The 25,548-nt window shown below is 37.4% G+C and overlaps 1 protein-coding gene across 1 annotated transcript in view; it reads left to right on the top strand.

The window, feature by feature from the left end:
• The window catches only part of LOC145682109 (uncharacterized), a 31,085-nt gene extending 5,835 nt beyond the window's left edge, over positions 1 to 25,250 (top strand). Inside the window, exons 2-3 of the mRNA XM_081753704.1 lie at positions 7,852 to 9,488; positions 25,107 to 25,250. Of these exons, the coding sequence (XP_081609830.1) occupies positions 7,852 to 9,488; positions 25,107 to 25,250 (1,781 nt within the window). The remainder of the gene's footprint in view (positions 1 to 7,851; positions 9,489 to 25,106) is intronic.
• The last annotated feature ends 298 nt before the right edge of the window (positions 25,251 to 25,548 follow it).

Raw genomic sequence — 25,548 nt, forward strand, 5'->3', positions numbered from 1 at the left:
GCGAAAAATATTCCGTCACAGAGTCTCTAATTTATATTGTGTTGCAGCGAGCATACAACGACCAGATTCCTTCAGCGCGGCAATTGGAGCAAATGTTAAGTCTCATTTCCCCTATTTCAGAAGTTAAGGGGGTGGTCGTTGCAGTGCTTCTACAACACAGCACGGTTTCCAGTGAACGAGAAGGTTTATCACGCTAAATAAGATTTCTGATTTTTTTCACTAGCAATTAACAAATGGAATGTGTTTTTGTGCATTCATATTTTTAAATTACGGAACCATACTGAAGCAAATCAATATAATGACAATTAAAAAAAGTGATTGCAGAATTACAAAATAAGCAAGAAAATATCTAGTAGAGCAGAAAACAAATAAAAGTAGACCCGCATTTACAAGTTAATTCTTTGCTTATATTGATAATGAAAGCTTCTTCTACAATAATTTGTGAATCAAATATTAATAAGTCAGTATGTAGAATCGCTTCCTCCCCCTCTGTGGATAGTATTTTAGTATAAACATATTTCTTTTATAAAATAAGTATATTTTATAATCTTGATAATTTCCACATAAAATTGTATGATGGCGAACGCCACATTGAATTTGGGACTAGTTAGCAATGCTCAGGGGCGTAGCCACGAGGGGGTCCACCGGGTCCGCACCTCCCAAAAATTTCGAAACTTGACTAGCATTTGTAGACTTTCCTAACGAACTATACTTGTTTAACAGAGAAATGATTGATTTACGCCAAATATTTTATTTTACGCCTTATCATGTACTTTTCTTTTCTTATAAAAATAATCGTTCTATCATTTTTTCTAACAATATAGATGACAGTAAGTAAGAATTACTTATCGTCTTTTCGGGTGCAGTATAAGAGAGGTTCCATATTATGTAGACGTATTGGACCTCCCTCAAATACTTTGGACCCCTCCCAGTTAACATTTCTAGGTGTAGAACTGGCAGTGTTGTTTGTTTTGATGTTCTTTGATTTTTGGCTTCTGTTACATGCTGTTTCTTCATCTGGCGGGTTTCGAGGTTTCCTTTCCAGAACATATCACATTGGTAAGTATTGTTTCGCCTCATATGGAAGTATATTGTGTTCATCGTGCATTGCGTAACAATCAAGGCGGATGATTTGGAATGTAGTTTTTTCTTTTACGCACATGTGTGTGTGTTGATGTATGAATATGCGACATTTGGAATTCATATACCAGTACCTATTTTCAGCTGGTTTGGTTTTTAATTATTAGGTTTAATTTTATTGTGTGTGCTTTAATTCTGTAAATAACCTACAAATTCTGAATGAATTGTATACCATGACTTCTGTAAATAACTTACAAAAAAGCATTGACCAGCTTTCAACTGAGGAAAAATTTGCAATTAAGGCTTAGACAAAACAAGCAAAGGGCAATTCAGGAGAGGGTTCGAAAAAAAAAATCCAGTTTAAATTTACAGGATCTTGTGGCAGTAGTGTTGTTTGCACCAGATACATTTCCTCAATTTATTTTAAATTTTCCTGGACAATCTGTGAATAAAGTGTGTTCAATGTACATTTTTTTCAAAACACTAATCTCTGCTACGAACTCTCTTCAGTCAACGCTGAAGAGGAATTCGGATCACTGTGAGGGACTGAGTTTGCTAGAATGAATCGTTCGCAATAATCTAGAAGAAAATACTTAGTGAATCTGCAAAGCTTCTGAAATTAATATTAACTGTACCTATAGTGTCAGCAAAAGACGAAAAGTTTTTTTTTCCACATGAGAAAGAATTGACACTTTCAAGGAATTGAATTTTCCAAGAAAGGTTATCACCATTGGTTATGCTTTCCATCGAAAAAGACCTGACAATAAGAATACCAAAGTTCAACCAGCATGTATCAGACAGATTTGCAGATTTGCTCCAATCAAAGAGAGGAGAATGAACTTACTAATTAATTAAGGTGATTAATCGGTTAAAATGTTCTGCATTTTTAGTTTTTAAAAACAGAATTTTATTTAATTTAAAATGTCACATAGCATTTGCATCTAAAGTTATGCTGATTAGTCAATAGTCAATTTTATATCTTCTGTCTCTTATCGTTCGTACTGCAACACCCGAAACCACAATCCACCGGCCACCACTAATCTGACTTCAAAATATGACAACGGGGCAACTTCATTAACTTGCAATCACTCCCCCACTTCCAGTTTACAGTATCAAGGTTCCATGCTATGATTAGATATGCTCTGTACAAAACTGGCTATTTGCAAACAGTTCCTGGCGCATTTAAGGTACCTGTCGACTACTGCTTCAATTTCAATACCGAGGACAGCTCTGACGGGCCCGATTGTCCATCTTTATCGTTTTCCAAATGTGCCCATTGTTGTCACCACTTTTGTATCAACCACATAATCATTCTTATGGTCCATAAATGTTGCAATTAAACAGAGGTCTCAAATCGTATTGGCCACTATTGATTTCAATACATGGTGTGCGTCAAGAGCCATATGTCACACGATTCTTTTCCCTATTTTTCTTGCCGACAGTTTTTCATGTCTCCCATGGTTCACATTACACCTATTCAGTGGAGTTCTACATGCATTCCTCATATTCAACATTTGACCTCAATCCCTCTAGTCGTTTCACGGCATTTCTAGACATTTTCTACGTTCTATCTTCGTACTTTGTCCTCACTGATCTCCCACCCTGTATACGGTCTGCCACTAAACACCCTCTTTTTCTCTGTTTTGGCGCTGAATTTAGTGCTAACTATCATTTTCAGCAATTGAATTCAGTAAATCGGAATGTTTCCGCGTAAGATATAAACACAAACACTTGAAATTATACCAATTTGGGAGCATGAACTCCTGTGACGAACTTCTGCGTATGCTACTGATTGTGTTTCTCTTCTAATCTTTAACCGTTTTCTGCTTTGAACGATATTTTGAAGTGCAGCGGAAGCATGAAATTAACCAGCAACTTCCTTATTAAAATATCTTTACCACTTTTTGATTTTTCTTCAAAAGAATCAATTACAAACGAAAAACAGCTTGATTTTAAATCGAATTTTGAAATTTGAAAGACCAACTGTGATATTTCCCATAAATAGAAGCTTTGCTTTGTTATAATTAAATATAAACTAATTAAATTATTTGCTGAGCAAAACTATATATTTTCATTAAAATACAACACGCGTTACAGTTTTGCCAACTCTTTGGCTTTCTCAGACACTATGTGATACGGGATAACTGTACACTTGTATATACATACAACCTTAAGACTTTTCCTGAGGGTCACAATATCTACAACGTATCACGGTTTCAAGCAAATCCACCGACATCCAGAATAACGTTACCTTTTGTTTCTAAAAAACGACCCTGTAGAGGCCAAACGGTCAGTGATTGGTGGTTGTGCACATTGAGACTTTTCCTCAGGATCACAACATTTACAACATATCACAGTTTCAGTCATTTTAGTCGAAATTCAGAATATCACTATCTTCGGTTGCTTTCAAAAAGTGGCCCTGTAGTGGCCAAAAGATCAGTGATTGGTTGTTATGCCCATTAAGACTTTTTTCAGGATCACAATTTCTACAACATATCACGGTTTTAGTAATTTTTACTGAAATCCAGAATGTCGTTATCTTTGGCTGTTTTCAAAAATGTAGTGGCCAAACGGTTAATCATTTGTGGTTGTGCACATTGAGACTTCTTCTTAGGAAGACAATATTTACAACATATCACGGTTTCAAGCAATTCCACTGAAATCAAATTTCCGTAAGGATTGTGCATAGTCCTTTGTCATTTCCAAGGGAGGCATTCTCCCCTGCAACCCTTTTCTCCCCAAAACGACAAAACCCGTATTTCTTACTTTGAAGTCATCTTTGCATCTGAAAAGTTTCGTTTCTTTAATATGTCCTTTTTAATCAATGGGACCCTTTTTTTGAAAATGGCCTTTTGCTCCCTTAAACTATTTCCCGAAAGAAGCAAAAAATGCATGTCCATTTATTTTCAGTCTAATTCATATGCGCCAAAATTGAAGGAAATCAAATGACACGAGAACTCCCCTTTACAATTTCACTTTTTGGACTCGACGGGTTTTTGCCCCAAAGTCTTCAATTATTAACAAAAAAAGAATCACAAACATAAACGTTTTTCTCATAACCAGGACACTCCATAATCTCACAGTAGAGCTCCGGGCGACCATCCACGTGGGAAAATTTTGGCTCTAAAACCCGTTTTCACGGGTCCTAAACCGGCCTAAGCTAGTATTGTTGTTATACTCATGCTCTTAGACCGCTACCGGCTGTAGAAACAAGATGAAACATGCCTTTTCCTCCCCTTCTTCGTCTTCTTGGCTTATATTTGGTAGCTATTTGAACCCCCCACCCCTCCTGCGAAGCTAAGAACGGAAGCTTCTCGTAGGTTATGAACTGAAGCTGTGATATTCAATGATCGAAGCCAAAACCTCGCCGCCCAAAACGTCGCGGGCCAAAATCTCGCGGGGCCAAAACCTCGCCTGGCCAAAACCTCGCGGGCCAAAATCTAGCCGGGCCAAAACCTCGCGCCCCAAAATATCGCCATACCCAAAATCTCGCCTGACCAAAATGTAAATGTTCCAACAGATGATAAGGATGACGGTATAAAAGACGCTGTTTCAGAAGAAGTATCACGGGTATTTGACCAAGTCCCGCGATACCATATGAAAATTCTATTTCTGTATTAGAGAATTTCAATGTGAAGGTAGAGCGACAGGATGTTTTCAAACTGGTTATAGGGAAAGAAAGTCTGCATAAGGAAAGTAATGACAACTAACTAGGTTAGTTTCGTGAACTTTGGAACATCCAAAAACTTAAAAATTTTAACAAAAATCTAATAATATTTATGAAACTATGAAACAATATATGATTTTTTACGACGTCCCTTGATTATGTCCTACAGGTTAAAAGAGACGTAGATGACCAGGATGAAGGAAATGATCGAATAAAGAAAGTGGGAGGAAACGGGAATAACCCGAGAAAGCCCAAGCACACTATGTTTTGTATATTATTATTATTATTATTATTATTATTATTATTATTATTATTATTATTATTATTATTATTATTATTATTATTATTTGTAATGTGGAATTGCATATTAGGAAACACATTGGGTAAATTTTAAAGAAAAGTTTCATTCGCGGCGAGGTTTTGGCACGGCGAGATTTTGTCCCGCGAGGTTTTGGGCGGCGAGGTTTTGGCCCGGCGAGATTTTGTCCCGCGAGGTTTTGGCCGGCGAGATTTTGGGCGGCGATGTTTCGGCCGCGAGATTTTGTCCGTATACCATATCACTCAATAAAATTACTAGACTGAAAAATGTTTTCTTTCTTTGCGTGTTCCATTTCACTAACGGCATATTATTTTCAGGCAGTGAGATATCCTTTACATGTTCTTGTCTCTCAATTTACGTCATAAAATATATCACTTTCACTAAAATCACTATACTGAAAACTATATTTTCTTTCTTCTTTTTTATCAATACATTTACATCTCAACGATACCCACCTAAAGCTTGAGTATCAGTTTACCCCCACCATAGCTGTGTTTGGATCCTGTGAAATATTTTATCCCTGATTGCTTCTATGATATTTTGTTTACATAATGCTTTCATTTCCAATTTTAATCTTTCAACATCAATGTTTGCATCACCATCCTTCTTCAAAGCAAGAGACACGTTCGGAAAACTAATGCTCATTCCATTAATAATAATCCTTTCATCCACACATTTATGAATTCCCTCAAGTCCACTACATGCAAGACATTGCGATTCTACATCATTGCGAATAGTCTCTCTACATAGATTAAAATATTCATGTACCACATCACTGCAAGCTTTACTGTTTTTCACAGCATGTTCAATACACGGTAATATTTCCAAGAAATGAAACCATTCGCTTGATTTTAAGTACACACAGTTTCGAGGAGCATGAAGTGTTCGTTTCTTTTCTATCACCACTATTATTTCATCCATTAGTTTTCGCACCACCAGTTCATTATTCCATCCAAGAGAATTTATGGATGTAATTTCCACTTGAAAATTTAAATAATCCGAAACAAACGGGGTCAAATGTACATGTCTCTCCCACTCAGACAAATTTAACTTCACTCCAAACGCAAATCCTTTACCAATAAGAGTCACTGGCTCAAATGTATCACTGTCCACTCCAATACAAATTAATTTTGTTTTCATTGATCTAAGTCCATATTGAACATTTAACAACAAACACTCTTTCTTAGTTACCATAATTGATGTACAAATATTGATGGACATGTTACTCCAATAGCTGAACAGCACAGAATAATGTCACTATACACACATGTTTGTCTGAGCACACATGAATGGGAAAAGGAGGAGACTGAAGAAGAAGAAGATGATAATCATGTTTCATCTTATTTGTACATGTCCGTACACTTACGATGTGACCAACTCAGTGAATTCAATATCGTGCATGCTGTGGCCAGTTATATTAATCTTTTTCCGTTTGTATATTAAACATACGTTTCCACTTTGCAAATATGATAATAATGTACCTCGATCTGCTTCTTTTTCAGTAAAGCGTCCTGGTAGAATCACTTTTTGTCCTGCTTCAAATGTCACACAAACCTTCTTTCCATATATAGTTGTAACTAATTTGTAGTCTACAATACGATAGGTTTTATTAATTTCTAAGTCCTGTAATTTTGTAAAAGATACTAACGACGGTGCATTAAATTTGGTTAATAAATTCATTGACGATACCATCTTTAACTAATAGATCAAAACGTCAAGTCTCTCTCTCTTGAAGACAAGATAGTATGTTCTCTCTAAAGAAGACTTAATCTATATTTATGACCACTAAATCAGCTTGCTCTCATTGTCTTAAGAATTCACAGGATACCTTTCTTAACTCTCTGAGGATATCATGAAGCACTCTCCTACGTGAGACACAAAACTTAACACATTCACACAGGATTGAAAAGAATTTCAAGCTAATCAAATCTCCTGAGCATATTGTGAGAACATGATGTCTTAACAAATCACACGAAGAAAAGCTATTTCTTTGATTACATAGAAAGTAAATCGTAAACGAAATAATAAACTGAATTGCATAAATAATGAAATTTGCGACTAAGTACACCAACGGAGAGTGTAATGAGAGAATTTGCTCATCATGGGTACAAAGATTTCTTAAATTAATTTTACAACTGAACTCAACATAGTAATACTCAAAAAAGTGCTAATGCTATATACAAGCATATAAATTATTTATTAACTTGAGAAAGGCCTACGACTCGATTGTGTGGGAAACTGTATAATATTCTTACAGAATTTAATATTCTTACCGAGAAAAGTTATTTAACCCGGGAACGGTCGACAGGTGAGCGCAGCGCTAACCATGGTTTAAGTTTTCGTTCCAAAGCCGCCCTAGTGGGGTCACAGGCTTGAGGCGCCATCTAGCTGTCTCTTGATGTGTCTTGTGTATGGTCAAACCTGTTGTTTCCAGTTTCGGCTCGCCTCCTCCTCAAGGTCAGTGCTATGTTTTTTATTTTCTTCTCTCTCTCAGCCCCCAAGTTACCAATAGCCACTCCGTTTCGGGAAGAGCAAGCAACGGCACAATCCGCATGTTATAAGGCAATGGATTTTTTTTTTTTTTTAAACATAACCAACAAGGAAACAGTAAATCTCCATTCTATAGTCTTTTCGTTTTCTCTAGTCTTTCTGTTTTTTTGCAATACCTGCCATTGAAATATTCAATATTACATGAGTACAATGACTGACAATATAAGCAACAAATATAGCCCCTCTTCATTCGTTTTAACCAACCTAAATAAAATATGTCCCTCTGTTTTCGAAGACAATGAACCTTCACAGCTACCCGATCTCCAAGTGTCTCACGAAGGCCCTCAGTATTTATTGCAAACAGAACTTAATAAACCGAAGCTACCAACGTTCAATGCTGTGCACATTAATGCGCAGAGCCTTGTCAGACATTATACTGAGTTCGAAGTTATTTTTCATTCCGTTGAGAACTTGCATGCAATATTAGTTTCCGAGACTTGGTTAAAGCCAACTCTTTCTAATGATCTGGTATTGTTAAATAACTTCAAAATTATCCGAAACGATCGCATTAACAAAGGTGGTGGTGGGGTTGCAATCTTTCTGCGAAATGACATTGACGCAAAAATTCTTTGTCAATCAGGTGGTCATTATAGCTTCGAATCTGAGTACATCATAGTTGAGATATCTATTGAGAACCAAAAATTGCTTTTGGCTTGTGTGTACCGCCCACCAGGGGCGACATTTAAGAATTTCGAAGAAGATATTTCTCGTATCTCACCACTTTATATGCATAGTCTCATACTTGGGGACATGAACTTTGATTTATTGTCCACTAAACGTGAAGTAGAAACATTCCGCGAGATTACTACATCCTTAAATTTTTCCATCTGTCCGCTCGAAGCTACGTTTCATACTACCACCTCAGATTCACTTCTTGACTTAATCTTAACTTCCGACATTGATAGAGTTCTTCATTTCGGTCAATTTTCAGTACCTGGCATTTCGCGTCATGATCTTATCTTTGTTTGCTATTCTATTAAGACTCCCAAATTCAAACCTAAAGTTGTTTTATACAGAGATTTAGCCAACATTAACAATGAAGCACTCTTGCGTGATGCTGCGTTATTGCCTTGGCATCTAATAAGTTCTTTTCCTTCTGTGGATGACCAACTATCTTATTTCAATGAGTTAATATTTTATCTTCTGAACATTCATGCCCCTTTGAGAGAAAAACGTGTTTCTCGATCTCCTTCGCCCTGGATTACAGATGAAATTCGAAGTTTAATGGCTTGTCGCGACAGAGCGTATAGTAAATTTAAGAAAGCACGTAAATTGAATCTACCCAACTTAAATGACAAATTTGAGGAATATAGGATCCTTAGAAATAGATGTAATCAAGTCGTGCGTAATGCGAAATTAAAATTTTCCTACACCCTGTTTGAGAACAAGAATCCCTCCCATCTTTGGAGAAATTTGAAGCTACTTGGCATTCGTAGCAGCAAAAGAGTCCAGCCGGATGTAGCTGCTCCTTTCTCTGCTGATTATCTTAACAATTATTTCTGTAGAATTGATAATTCTAGCTCACAGATAAATGCAAGATCTGATAATACAGGACAAATCCCTAATTTCGAAGAAAATGTTTTCTCTTTCACTTGTGTCACCCCACATGATGTAATGAAAGCGATTAAGAGGATAAAATCCACTGCTATAGGTGCTGATGAAATAAGCATAACATTGATCAAGAAAATATTACCCTTCGTCCTCTCCCCAATTACCAATTTATTTAATCTTTCCCTTACTACCGGAACATTCCCAGTCTTGTGGAAGACAGCACGAGTCCTGCCTCTCCCTAAGACTAAGGATGTCCGATCTGCAGAAGACTTAAGGCCTATTTCAATATTACCTGCCCTATCTAAAGCTCTTGAATATATTGTAAGTGATCAAATATGTGAGCACCTTCGAACTTATAACCTTTTAGACACTTTTCAATCCGGGTTTCGTAAATATTGCAGCACTTCTACAGCCCTTACTAGTATTACTGATGATATACGTTCTGCTTTGGACAAGAGAGAGATAACCATACTTACCTTACTGGATTATAGCAAAGCATTCCAGTCAGTAAACCATGACATTTTGCTACAGAAACTTGTACAAAAATTTAGTTTCTCTACTTCAGCTGCTAAGTGGGTCCAAAATTACTTATGCGACCGAAAACAGTATGTGGTGGTTGCCAACTTAGTTTCTGGTCAGCGTAACCTTCCTTGTGGGGTTCCTCAAGGTAGTGTTTTAGGGCCTCTTCTTTTCTGCCTTTATATTAATGACTTAGCACAATCTCTAAAACACTGTAAGTATCACATGTATGCGGACGATGTTCAATTGTATCTATCTTCTTCACCAAAGCAAATAGATACTTGTATAACAAAGATGAACGAAGACTTGAGTAATTTGGCTAAATGGTCAGCAAATAATTGTTTGATTATAAATCCAGTCAAATCAAAGTCAATTTTAATTACTTCCAAACGTGCAACGACGTTAATAGATGCTTCACTTGTTCCCAATATAACTTTAGAAGGCATAAATATTCCCTTCTCTTCCTCTGTGAAAAATCTTGGCGTCATACTTAACAAATATTTAACTTGGTCCGATCAAATTAACGCATCATGCAAGAAGGCTTTTGGAATTCTTCATTCTCTCAGCAAATTAAAAAACTTTTTACCAACACAATTGAAAAAAACTCTTGTTCAAACCCTAGTGGTACCACATTTGGAGTACTGTGACACCGCCTTAACTGACGCTGATATACATTTACAAAAGCGTTTGCAGCGAGTACAAAATGCTTGTATACGTTTTATTTTTAACTTAAAATTCTCAAATCATGTTACGCCATTCCTTGAAAAGCTGCAATGGCTGAAGATGCAGCAACGGCGAAAATTGCACTCGTTGGTACTGCTGTATAAAACACTTACTTTTACAGAACCTTCCTATCTTCTAAAACATCTTAATTTTTTAAGCGATTTCCATGAGAGGGACACAAGATCACGTTTTAATAGCCAACTTGCAATTCCTATTCATAGATCAACTTATTCCTCCAAATCATTTATAATTTCAACGTGTCGTGATTGGAATACTTTGCCAACCTCGGTACGTGAGTCAAAATCTTTAGCATCTTTTAAAAGAGCAGTTTATAATTTATTGTTATCGAAGCAGGGTTGAATGGACACAGAGACAGAAGAGCCAATAGAGAAGCTTGTCATAAAGATATGAAACCCAACACTTATTACATATTATAACATGTATGTACTTTCGTGTAGCAGTATATTTGTGTGTGTGTTTGTGTGTGTGTGTGTGTGTGTGTGTTCAAGTGACAGTCTGTTTCTTGTGTGTTTTTTTTTTTACTTTCTAACTTTTTTTTTCTTTTGCTATTCTTAGCTATATCCTTTGATTTTTCAATTTTGTCATGTTTAGGTGGTAGATAAGGCTACATATAGCCTTAACCTCGACATGTAAAATAAGTCAAAATAAATAAATAAATAAACATATAGAAATGTGTTGAAAATAAATCCCATATAAAGTCATAAGCAGCTATAAAAACGATTATATTGTAAGTGAGCGCCGCGCTCACTTGTCGACCGCTCGCGTCACAAATCAACACTCGGCCGTTCCCGAGTTAAACTAATTAACATATGTTTAAATGAATCTCAAAGTAATAAATTTTTTTCACGAACTATGAGAATGGCCTGAAACAAAGAGAGATGCATTGACGTCCTTATTATACTGAGCACCTAGACTAGTAATACATGGATCTACAACTTAATGTAAGACTCGAACTAGATGATGAGGCAGAGTGTGTCAATGATAGAGTGTGCTTAGGGTCCCTGGTTCGATCTTGAGCGAGTAGATTTGTGATGAAGAACGTCGTATCCATGAATTTTCGTGGAGTACTCTTCTTTCACATTGTCATTCTATCGTCATTCACTTACCTTAAATATTTGTTTCCCTTATCCTAAAAGGCATATTCGTGGGACGTTAAACTGAAAGATTTCATTTTATTTTCGAATCAGATAAGCTCCCATTGAGAATTATACTTCTATCTCTTACATCAAAGTAACGACTAACTATATATAGTCAGGAGAGAATCTCATATGTAAATAAAATTAACTTAAGTGTCCCCAAGTTAACGCTAAAGATCTTCTAAGAAATTGTTTCGAATATTAACTTTTCAAATGTAGTTTATAACACTTCCGTTTGATATCTACGTACTTCAAACTATTTGATGTCACATAATTCGTGTCTGCTTTGATTATGACAAAAGTTTCCGGGCAATTAGCATTTATTCTTTCTTGTTTTCATGAACTAATTAAGTTAGTTTGGTATTGCAATTTAGGTTTAGATAGGTCATAATTCCTTTGCGGAGAAGGAAAAGCTGAAACTGATCGTTCACGAGATACTGTTCCTACATTAAACAAAATTTACAGAAAAGTTGGGTTAGGTTATTTCAAGTCGAACCCAGTTTTAAAGAAAACCGTGTATACCGTTAATGCAAACCTCATTCAGGGTGGCTGGCCTAAAAATAATTTTACACTTTTTCGACCGATTCCCCCCACCGGGAACCGAATCCGGGACCGCTCACACCGAAGGCACATCGTACTTATTAAAGTTGTGAAACTAAAGAGTTCAGCCAGACACTGTCATCTCATATTGTAATCTTGGAATTCATAAAGGTGGCAAACGCGTACCGAAATTAGCAACAAGAAAGGTAGTTGTACGTGTTTAAGAAATAAATAATGTAGTACACTTAATTTCATGCTACTGATTTCCATAACAGCAAGCCAGACGGCTAGGCTTAGAAGGGTTTTGACATGACTATGTAAGTGTTTGCGATACATTCAATATTTTTTATTCTAGTATGTATTTAAAGTAGCAGTGTCGTTATAATACATTTTGAGTCGTCATGGATAATCTATGCTGTGCTGCGAGCATAAAAGGATTGCGGAACATTGCTCTATTACACTAAGTATCCATCTAAAGAATAAGTCGTTGGTAACACGGAGGTAAGGTGCTATATCTCATGACTATACAGGTTAGGCTAAAGGAAACGGTATATGGAGGTAAGGTGTTACATCCCACGACTATGCAGGTTAGGCTAAATGAGAAGGTAATGATGAGACATGAATTAAATGGTGACAAGAAAATTGGAACAAGTAAAACACCCACGCACACGATGTTTATTCAGCACAAAGTTCACAAGTCGGGAGCTGAGATTGAACCAAGGACTCCATGCACAAAAATTGAACGCTTTACCACTGGTCCACCGTGCACCTGTTTCGTGCTAGGATGAAAAGATATATATATATATATATATATATATATATATATATATATATATCCCACATTTGCCTCCCGATTATTATTACAACAACGTGTATAACCATAAAAGATAAGCGATTTGTATCTGAATACTAAGATTTGTATCTGAATACTAAAAACTAGTTGACAGTGGATCTCGGTCGTCAAATAGTCTTCAGGAGGCAAGGACAGCATTCACGACGATCTGGATTTGAGTTTTAGGAGGAGCAAGTATTTAAGTTCGATGCAAACGTTAAGCTGGGCCGTTTTTAATGAGGATCACAGGTTGTTCATCACAAAGTTCACTTGTAGTGAGCTGGGATCGAACCGAGAACTTCATGTAAGAAAATTGAACGCTGTACCGCTGATAATAAGAAGAGATAAAACAGGGATCTAACAAGGAGTGCCTTTCGGATTCACAACTTAATGAGGATTAAAGTTTATTCACCACAAAGTTCACTTGCAGTAAGCTAAGATTGAACCAAGGATTCCATGCACGAAAATTGAACGCTCTACCACCGATAATAAGAAGCGAGATAAAACTAAGGGATCTAACAAGGAGTACCTTTCGAATTCACAACTTAATGAGGGTTACAGTTAGTTTAGGGAATCAATACCAAAGCTAGGAATAAGATCTGTAACATTTAGATCTTTTTGATAATAAGTTCATAAAAACAAATTGTCTTCCTTATTTCCCGTTCATAATGTATATTTGAAAATGAATTTAAAGAATTGTACACATGTTAGTTCAGTGATCCGACAATGGATCTCGGTCGTGCTCAGCAAAAATACGATATTCCGGAAACACACGAACAAAAGTTCATAAATCCCATATACATTAAAGATAAACGCAATCGCGAAGTAATACGATCACCTACAAAAAAGTACAACATATATGAAATCGAAGTTTCTCAAGAAACATATGGGCTTTTCCAAGTGAATACAACCCTGCTACTTTTCACATTCTCATTCAATCCCACATCTGAAGCATTAACTCATTTCCTTCTTCACACATTATTCGATAAGTGTATCAAAATATCATCTTCAGTAAATCTTATATATCAACAAACTTAATTTACATTACACATAACTCAGCGTTTTCGCATTCAGATTACATAATCTACAATCGCACGTATGTATGTTCGTGTGTGTCTGTGTCTGTGAAAAGTACAAATAGTGTACTTCTCACAACAGCAAAACAATACATGTAATCTGAAATGCTGTATACGTACAATTCTTCTGTAAGCAAGAACGTATGCTACAACAATGTAACTATTTTTTGTTTAATATCGTTATAGTACCCAGAAAGGAACACTAATTTTCAATCTAAGCAGACAACTGTTTCTCTCTAGTACAAGGGTGCACAATGTCTGAATAATATAGTGTGCTTATCTCTTATGCTTAGGGTCCCTGATTCGACTTCCGAGCGAGTACATTTATGATGGACAACATCGTATTTGTGGAAAGACATATTTGTGGGATTTTAAACTGAAAGATTTCATATCATAAATTAACTTGAAGATGAACGTCCCACGATTATATCCCACCACAGAGAAATTTAATTCAACTCTAGATCGTGAAGTACCAAATTCGATCCCAGGGCCAACCAAAATGAATTTTATGCACAGAATCTTTAAATCGTAAGTTAACGAAGATACAATCAAGGTTAGTTGTCTGCTTGACTTTCACTCTCCAATAAAATAATAATAATAATAATAATAATAATAATAATAATAATAATAATAATAATAATAATAATAATAATAATAATGTGATGTTGTATTTTTATTTTTATGTTTGTTATTTACGGTTTAATAGCACTTTGTTCAGCATTAGGGAGTTCGATCATACATATACCCATTAACACATCTTTACTTACATGGGGCTCTGGGTTCGATTCTCGATGAAAGAAAGAGAGAGCATTGAACACTTGAAAGCATTATATTGCTTCGAACGATGAATATCATATACTATAGTTAGTGCTCTCAACGGGTCGGGTCGGTTCGGGTTGAAGACCTACCCGACCCGACCCGTGACCTGAATTGACTGACCCGACCCGATGACCCGACCCGACTCGACTGACCCGAACCGTGATCCGACCTGATTGACCTGACCCGACAACCCGACCCGAGTTGACCCGATTGACCCGACCCGAGCTGACCCGACTGACCCGATCTGAATAACCCGACTCGACCCGATCCGTAACCCGATGCGAGTCGGGTCGGGTCAACCCGACCCGCTTGAGAGCACTATGGTCACGACACTGGGTGAACGCCAAAATGCACTCACATTGGGAATTAAACCCAGACCACGTATACCGAAGTCTTACACGTTAACCATTAGCTAGATCAACCGGGGGATTTGTATATACATCTTAATGAATATTTGGCACTTTTGAGGTTTAGTTATTTCTTTTTATAACTGATGTCCGACGTGGGAGAAATTTATTTTTTTCTTGCTTTAGTTCTATGTGACGAAATTTTTCTTCAAGGTCAGTGTTCTCACCTGCTCGGACGGCAGAGGGTCTTCTCTAAAGGCAGTAGCAAGAGTCTCTTGGCGGAGACAAAAGGAAATCGTTTAACTACAATGATAAGGGTTGAGGAAACGGGAGAACACCTGTGATTTTTTCCAACCCTTCAACTTTCATTCCAAAAAAGGTTCCTATGATTCCGGAACCCGTGCCACTTTGATTTTTCTTTCTCGGTAATTAAAACGTATTTTACAGTATATATAATTGCACCTAAGAAGATACATAATATGAATTTTGTAATTTAAAATTTAAAAATACAGTATGATAATTAATTATAAAGTACTAATTTTATTTCATCACTTTCAGCCCAACAAATGAAATTCAAACAATTCGCACCCTGGGTCTTGGTCATCAATACTGCGTCTTATCCTTTGTCTTGCAGTCAAGTCTTGGTCCTGCATTTCGTAGTCTTGGTGGTCTTTCACGCTAATACAAGAGCCAAGAATGCTCGCCTCATCGGTACAAATGAAGACCAAGTGTGATTGTGATCATGGTCTTTCATACTATACGGAAAGAAAGAAAATACGCTCATCGATACTTGGTGATCACCAAAACAAGGCCAAGAGCAAGATCACTATGCACTTCGTCTTGCATATCCAATCTTTATCTTGTTCTTGTATCGATGTCCTTGGACTTGGTGAAATAAAATGAAATATTCAGTTTAAGGTCACTCAATTCTGCACCGAGGCTAAGGGATATAGTGACTATGAGAAATGAATGAAATGGTGGAATGAAGAAAGTGGGAGGAAATAGGAGAAAACCGAGAAAACCCAGTACACGGCGTTTTTCCACCACAAAGCCCACTTAGCACAAGCTGGGATCGGACCATGGACACCATGCACCAGAGATGAATTCTCTACCACTGAGCCATCGCGGCCCTACTTGGGCTTGGTCGTCCATATCCAATCTTTCTTTTGGCCTTGCTTAAACAACTTTTAGTTTTGTTCTAAATCCAGACTCCATATTGGCGTAGATATTAATATTACAGTCGATTGGTAAAATCAATTTTCCACATTTAAAAATTAAAGTACACACAAGTACAAAAATAAGCATTTACCATAAAAACACTAGCTGCAAGTGTTCAAAATAGATTTATGGTTTCTATAAAAATCAATTGAAAATTGCTAGTTTTAATTAGGCAGCTAGTGAGCTGACACGATTGACCCCACCCGACCACCCGACCTGAATAACCCGACGTGACAACTCGACCCGACAACCCGACCCGAGCTGACCCGACCCGAGTTGACCTGACCCGACCCGATCCGTAACCCGACCCGTTTGAGAGCACTAACTATAGTACATGGGACCAAAGGCTAATCGATTACCGCTGAAATTTTGATGCTATAGTGGTTAGCGCGGGTGTTATACATACAGTCCTAAGCTCGATTCCCGTTGAAAGCAAAACATATTTTCTGTTTTTACCTTTTAATGCCACTTGTTCAGCATTAGGGATTTCAATGGTACCCAAGGCTAATCGATTACCGCTGAAAATTTGATGTTTTATTGGTTAGCGAAGGTTTCATACATACAGTCCTAAGCTCCATTCCCGTTGAAAGCTAAAGATATTTTATTTTTTCTTACGTTTCAATATCACTTTGTTCAGTATTAGAGTTCGATTATTCATACAACCATTAACACATCTTTCCTAAGATCGATTAACGTAATTTCATACTTGCCTTATCTGCAAAAGTGACTTTGATTACTAATTAACACATCTTTACTTACATGGAGGTCCGGGTTCAATTCTCAATGAGAGAGAGGGAGAGCATTGAACACTTGAAAACATTATAGTGATTCGAAATGAGGAGCTTCGAACGATAAATAGCGTTTACTATAGTACAGGGGACTCAAGGCCAATCAATATATAAGTATACAATACTATATCACATAACAACTGTTCCCCCTTACCAATTAAGACCATTTCGATCAAAGGACAAAAAATGACTTTGAATACTAGTCATCGTTTTCTATGAGAATGTATTTCGAAAAAAATATCTCATCACGGCTTCTAATCTTACATTGTACACGTGTCTTTTTTTCACACTACAATGCAATGTGAACTTCAATAATTGGGGTCGCATTAACCACATCTAATTTCTCGTGTGACCTTAAGGCGTGTATGTGTCTAACTTCAAAATCGTTCGCATAATTTGATCTTGAGGTACTCTGCATAGGTGATTTTGATTACTAAACAATGTTTTCTATGGGAATGTGTTTCAAACCAATATCTCATCACGCCTTCAATACAAGCAGCAAGTACATTGGCATAATTTGATCTTTGAATTCTCTGCGTAAGTGATCCCACAGGGGGTCCTAACACTTAGCAACAGCATGTTTCATGATTTTGATTACTAAACAACGTTTTCTATGGGAATGTGTTTCGAAACTAACCACTCAGCGTCCAGTCTATGAGACCACCTGCATATACGGTTTCTCATCCCACGTTTTAAAAAAAATCATGAAATACAATATTCACCTTAGCAACTAAGACCAATTTCACACAATCTGGTGGGAAGCTTCGATCATTGAATATCACAGCTTCAGTTCATAACCTACGAGAAGCTTCCGCTCTTAGCTTCGCAGGAGTGGCAGGGCGTTCAAATAGCTACACAATACAATCCAAGAAGGCGAAGAAGAGGAGGAAAAGGCATGTTTCATCTTGTTTCTACATCCGGTAGCGGTCTAAGAGCATGAGCATAGCAACAATACTAGCTTAGGCCGGTTTAGGAGCCCCTGGGAACGGGTTTTAGGGACAAGATTTTCCTACGCACTCTCACATATCTTATTGAACACCTTGCGCCCACAAATCATTTCCAACATCCTCAGAAAATTAATTTCCGTAAATGATTCACTTGACTTCGTCATTAGGTAATTGAAAATGCTTTAGTATAATGCATTTCTCCTCGTTGGTGTCTTGAAGTTCTGCAGAAACTGTAGGAAGGGATCAGTGGCGTAGGGAAGGGGGGGCCCAGAGGGGCCGGGCCCCCCCAAAGAAGTCCGACAATATACTTTGGTACTTTGACGTTTGTAATTTTTTATATATTTTTATGTTTATATATTTCTTTGTTTGTAATGTTTCTATATGTACCTATAGCAGCACTTGGGCCCCCCCAAACACACATCCTGGCTACGCTACTGGAAGGGATTATGGAATACATGCAAAGTAAAATGTTTTATAACCACTCTCATTTTCGTTTTTAAAAATTTTCGTTCACAATGTGAATAAATATGCCATTTCCTTGAATTTTAACACAAGTCTTGAAGTTAGACAAAGTTGTACATTAAATATAGTGTACATTGATTAATACACTGGCGTTTCTGGCATGTATTTGTTTGGGAGGGGGGCATCAAAGAAAATGATTTATATGGTACTATCTAGCCCAACCTGTTTATTATTTTCGATTCTGTTTGCTACCTTTCTCCTTACCTTCACGGACCCCCAGAGCTATATCAAGAACTCTGTTATAATCGTTTCACAGCCTGAATATTATATTCCAAATAATTATTATTTATACGTTATTCTGTCGTTAGTAAATAAATTAAATTAGAATAAAATATTGAATATTTTGTACTTCAAAATATTGGGGATGGACGCGCCCCCTTGTTCCCCACCAGAGACGCCCGTACATTAATATCAAACCACAAATGTACTGTATGCCTGTAAAACTTTATGGCACCACACAATTGAATTTTCCTCATTAGAGTACTTTCACAGCTCTAACAAAAATATCTGTATGGTATAATGTGATGTGATGCACAGTTTGCAGAGAAACACCTTCGACGATCATCGTGGGAATTTAACACGAAACAGAACAGTTATACGTACTACTTTTCCATAACTCCTTTCTTTATTCTCTTTTTATATGTACACAGTACATATGTTGATCTTCCGCAGTAGCTTTAGATCCTTGGTGACAACCCTTTTCAATGCTCACGATCCCTGGCACTGAGATTCCTCTACTGACTACTATTACTCTTTGCTCTTGTTGTTTTGCTACGAATTCTATAGATCATCATTTTGGACATTGTATTTTGTGATGCAACTAACACTGGCCAACTTAGATGCGCTTGCGCCAATTCACAGCTGGCTCACAATTTTGCTTCTTTGAAGCTCAGAGTAGTCTCCCATTTTGTATCACCACTATTCGTCCATTTCAGCATGCATCTCTGTCTACCTAGATTGACACGTTACAGACGATCGTTTCATATACGACTAGTGATTGCTAGGAGCTGAATATGCGTCCTCAGTGTTACAACCAAGAAAACTTTTGGTGTCTCCAATATTTTGATTACCATGTATATAATCCAGGATACAAAGGATAATCCGACGAGGGAACTCCTGCACATTGCAAAGCAATCGTGTAAGGACTGCTTCCAGCGATGCGACAAGGTTGTAATCATTGTGTAGATTCATCAAATAGATACTTTGAAGGAAAGAAGCACGAATGAATTGTAAGTCGTCCCTGCACTCGTACTTTTATAGCATCTTCCTAAAAATCATGGGGGCGATTTACCACCTATTTGTGCTTGTGGCCTTCATCGTAGTTTCCTGATGCATTTACACGCCAATTCCAATCTTGTCACTATCGCTTTAAACAGTCGTGGAACGTCTGTTGTCTAACACGTGTAATTTCTCTCGTCGTATTTTCCTGGACATCTTGGATGGTGTCGAATCGTGTTTCTTTAATGGTGTATTACATAGTTGGAAACAGGAAAAAAATCACACAAAATTGGATCCAGGAGTAGAAGATGGTGTGTGACAATTATGTAGCTTTTGGCCAAAAAGTTTGATACTATTTCTGAAGTGTGACACAGAGCATTGTCATGGTGCAAATGCCACTATCCAGACACCCACTGGTTCTGTAGATTACAAGGAACATAATTATGTAACCGCTATAACACAGTAGTGTAGATCCCTTATTGATCGTTTGGTCACAAGCAACAAATTCCTGACTCACAACCTCCAATGTCAAGAAACAATCAGTAGCACTTTCATTTGGGATTGTCTGGTCCTTTTAGTTCTTGAGGATCCAGGTAGCTTCCATTAAGACAACATCATCTTGTATTAGAGACGTACTTGTAAGCCCTTAGTTAGTTGACGATTGTAAGCTCTTAGTTCATCCTCTGCTATAATACTGACCTGAAACGTCAAAAGTTGGGACTGTTAGGAATGTTTATATGAATGTCTTTCTGGTTCTGTGTAAAAATTTTTGGTACGAAGATCATCGATACATGGCTTTCCTAAGCCTTTAGGTAAGGTTTGGTGGTGTAGCCGATGGAAATATTTAAGTCAACCGCAATTTGAAGGGCAGTCAGTGGAAGACCGGATCTCATAAGTGAACTAATCTGGGTGATTTTCTCCTCATTCCGACTCACGGATGAGCGATCAGTACGAAAGTAATCCTCTACGACATCCTTCGAGCTTGGAAACATGCAAACCACTGAAAGATCTTACGCGACTCATCGATACATCATCAAATACCAATTGCAAGATTCGTACATCTCTGTAACAATGTCTTCCAAGTTAAAATAAAGTTTATCACAAACTCACTATTGCTTTCGATTACTCATTTCATAATCTGACACGGATCACGCAACATATCATAGGCAATCTTGTCTCAATCAACATTACCTGAATTCAAATTATCTGTGACGTGAATATGAGACGTTGCCCCATGCCTCTGACGTGAAGATTTCGAGCTATAATTAGTAGTTATTGAAAAATCTGGAATTAAATGAACAGTCCTTGTATATAATGATTCAAGCATGAATATCGAAATTTCATAGAGACGTCCACGTACAGGGCTAGAGGTGCGCACGAAAGGAGACATGTTTTGAGTATCTTCTCGTCTTCAAAACTAAGCTAGTTCCGAAACGAGACACGCTTTGTAGAATTGAGATTAGGCGAGACAAATACCTAATTCCTCTAGGATTCTCGATTTCAGACACAAAACAAGACGGGAGTACTAGTAAAATGTCTCATTTCGTCTCGAATGTCTCGAGAAAACAGTCTAATTTTAAAAATTATTTCCAAAGAAGTGTTCACTTTTTAAAAAGCTTGGCGCGAGTTATTATCGAACCAGGGACCATGCATACCAGAGGTCATCTCTCTACCAGTAATGGTATATATCGAACACCAAATACAGGGTGTTTCAAAACAACGCCGACAACGTTTTGGGAGGTGATTCCAGATACCAAGATAAGACAAAAAGTATAGGCCAACCTGGATGCACAAATGCTTCCTTTCGGAGTTCTAGGCTGCCGAAAACATGAATAAATGAACTTTAAAGACCCATAACTTCAAAACTATGGAGTCTGCCAGTCAGGTCAAGACTTCACTTAGAAGTTAATATGTTGGCTTTCCAAAAATGAATGTTTCAGAATACTAAGGTATTCACGAAGCAATTTTTAGAGAGGGAGTTTGGCTACGGGCATATAATTTGAAGTACTTTCTAACTACCCTCATAAAAATTATTGCGGAAGTACCGCAGGATTCTGAAACTTGGATATTTGGATAGGGCACATACTAGTTCCTAAGTAAACTCTTGAACTGAGTATGGTAGGTCCTGTAGTTTTGGAGCTATAGTTCATTTTTCATGTTTTCGGCAGCCTATAACTCCGAAAGGAAGCATTTGCGCACCCAGGTTGGTCTATACTTTTTGTCTTATTTTGGTGTCAGGAATCACCTCCCAAACGTTGTTGGTGTTGGTTTGAAACACCCTGTATAAGTGTTTTCTAGATTTACGTTGTCGTGTGCAATTGCATAACTAAGTGCTAAGAACAATAGGCAATACTGAATTTGTTAAATTACACTTTTGGAAACAAGATCTACTTTTGCCCTTTGCATTTGAAATACCTTATGCACCACGTATTTCTTTGTAAAATCTATTGCGTGGGTGCCGACAATACGTTGTGTTTCTTCTTATACTTGCCCAAACGAATTTTCCTAGGATCCAATACGTGTTAGTCTGGTTGCAAGTTAATTTTGTCGTGCTTTCAGTGCCTTCTTATTCGTCTGCTAAGCATACGCTAACATTGCATCATCAACACTTTTTTACTTTCTCGATACAAGGAATTTCCCTGTGAAATATCGATACAGATGTCACAATCAGTATACGACTCCATATTAAGCTTGTTCGGAGAAACAGTCATACTGTCTGAATAAGAAAAGTAACACCATATTCTTTGCAGTTACTATCATAAATGGTTTTATTCATTCATGAATTTTACGTCTTTTGGTTGTTTCCATTAGGTTTAAAGAAACGGTGAAGAATGAATATGATGAGTGATGAAAAGACTTAAAATCCGTATACTGAGCGGGATTCAAACCTGCAACAGATAGGTCTTAGATCTCTAGCCTAGCCGCATGGACCGCTCAACCTTGCCTGTTGGGTATCATAAATGGGAGTTTGGTATCTTCCTTGCATACTTAAGAAAACATTTTAAACACGACGTAAAAACAACAAAAGGTAAGACCTCCCTCGTAACTATCTAGATAACATACACGCCTTTGACATGGAAGATCCTGGTTCTTTTCTCGATGGGAGCTCATGCGATTCGAATTCTCCGTAAAATCTATAAGTCCGCGTCCCATATCGCCTTGGTGCTGCTGGAAGACTGTTAAACTCCAAAGCAAGCACCAATTAAGAAAAGGAACTTTATAGACATACCTAGGTAGACAAACTTAGGTTACTTGATTTCCAACTTACCATCAGAGGGCGCTGTTTGAGTGATTCCCAACTAGAGTCGAATTCTGCAATAGTGTACTTTTTCCCCAGTTAAGTTAGCTTTGATATGTGGCTAATCGAAACCACGCAAGCTAGTTTCTTGACAACGTCACAAACAAGCAGGTTGTAATATAAAAATGGACGGTAGGTAACGGTTCTTGATTCCGAACCTGAAGTCCATTATGCTATAACTATTTTCTTTGTCTAGATACAATCGAAGCCTCCCAGATAGATTTTTCGAGATACTACTGAAACGCATGTAATGAGACTGAAAATTAGAAAGTAATGAGTGCTGGTTCTTAATCTGAAACCTCTTCCGTTGGTTTAGTGCTTAGCACGTGAGCCTTTGGTACACATAATCCTGGGTTTGATTTCCAGTGGGAGACCATTACAACATTTGAATGTATTAAATTGGTTCCAAAGCCGCCTTAAACTGTAGGTCTACGTCTGATATAGCCTCAGCGCTGAAAAGAAACGCTTAATTCAAACAAACGAACAAACAAAAAGGAAATCCAAGATGAGCATCTGAGTCTTTTTATAGATAGTTTTTGTGCGTTTATTTGTTCCCGAGATAGCTACATTGTGTTAGAAAGAGTACAGAGTTCCATCAAGGACATAAGTACGAAACGTTTTTCTCTTTACGAGTCAGTGGGAATAAATAAAAAAATCTACAATAAGAATAAATCATTTAAATACAATATAACAACAGGAAACATATATAGGCTTCTGTTTGTGTAAGTAACACAAATCTATCCATATAATCAAAACAACCGAGGAAGAACAATCTTTTGAGAAAGTCAGTCACTACTAGTATTAGCATCAACAACCACCTGTTTCGCCCTTTAATAGATATCGATTCAGAGAATAAAATATATGCACCTGAACCTGCAATCTACGTGATTGATTTGACGAGAAACGATCAATGTCATCCATTCTCTTTGCAGAACTATTTCTTAGGTTGCAGAAGATGGATTAAATGGAATTGGCAAACATTTCTCAATGTTAAAGGGAATGAGAAAAGTGGAACATGCAATTCAGTGGTAGCATACGAACAAGTAGAAAACAGTCCCAATTTAAAATGCAACCGCACTTCACCAAAATGTTGGAGATATTTTAGGTAAAGTAGGAGATTTAGGTGTTATGCACAATTAACTCTGTAGCTATATGCAATATAACATTAATTCAACAGCTGTATTACAATGCAATAAGATAGACTAGTATATCTTAGCTAAATTTATTAGATAGTACTGGATTTTATAAACTTTTATGTTTTTTTTTTTTTTAGTTAATGATGTTAGTTAATCTTCTTTTACCCAACTTTATCATCGAAATACATCTTAGACGCCTCATATGCGTGATTAGTTAGCAACCCAAATGATTTTCTATATGAATATGTGTGTTTCAGATTTCATGTTACAAACATAGGTCCATGTGTCACACACATACATTTCTTACAAAGACTTAAACTTGATTCAATCTAACATGACAACAGATCAGATCAGTGAATCGATAAAGAAGTCCCAACATGTGCATTGAATTCTTAAGTATTGAGGAGATGTGGTCAGAGAATGCGAGTTTTGAATCAAAGATGACACTAACAAGGCAACCTATCCAAGTGTAACTCTAACTTCGAGTCGAGACCAGGGGCGGCTTGCCTATAAGTGCTGCAGAGCTGCAGAACTACCAGCTATTTTAGTGGCACAAATGTATTTTCAATTGAGTTGAATTGTGTTTAATTTAATCAAGATAATAACATGTAATGATGATATTTGGTCTAACGGTGTCCTGAAATTGTACTGCTGGATATGCTACATATCGTAGTATTACTGGAAACACCTTCTGAAGCTTAATAATATTGCAAGAGCTGTGCACGGATTGCACTATTCTTTAGCACTGAAAATAAAATCTTCACCAGCCACACTGTATTACGTTTTCCTTGTCTCTTAGATAGGATTTACTAGAGCTGCACTCCCAGCAGCTCAGAACTCACGAATACTTCCGAAGAAGCCGAAGACATACGACGTGATGTATATGAGGCTCCCTTCTCTTGTTTTTGATAACGGTGTTCAGTGTAATTGTTGTGCGCTTTGAAAGTACAGTAGAGCGTCGATTATCCGAAGTAATTGGGGGACATGGGTGTTCGGAAAACTGGTTTGTTCGGATAATCGAACTGTACATGTTGAAACACAGCGACTGGCGGCTTGGCCGGTCAGCAGCGCCTTATGAAGGCCCCATTAGAAGCAATGTTCCGCCAGCGATGGCTCAGTGCGGCGACTACTGTGGGAAACTTGGTTTGGGAGTGAGGGGGATGATGGACGGTAGGGTGGGAGAGTAACAGGTGCGAGCGAGTACACAGTTCGGTTAAGCGGTCGTTCGGTTGACCGACGTT

The sequence above is a fragment of the Thermobia domestica genome, chromosome 3, assembly GCF_964235325.1.
Source record: "Thermobia domestica chromosome 3, izTheDome1.hap1.1, whole genome shotgun sequence".
In the NCBI taxonomy this organism is placed as follows: domain Eukaryota; kingdom Metazoa; phylum Arthropoda; class Insecta; order Zygentoma; family Lepismatidae; genus Thermobia; species Thermobia domestica.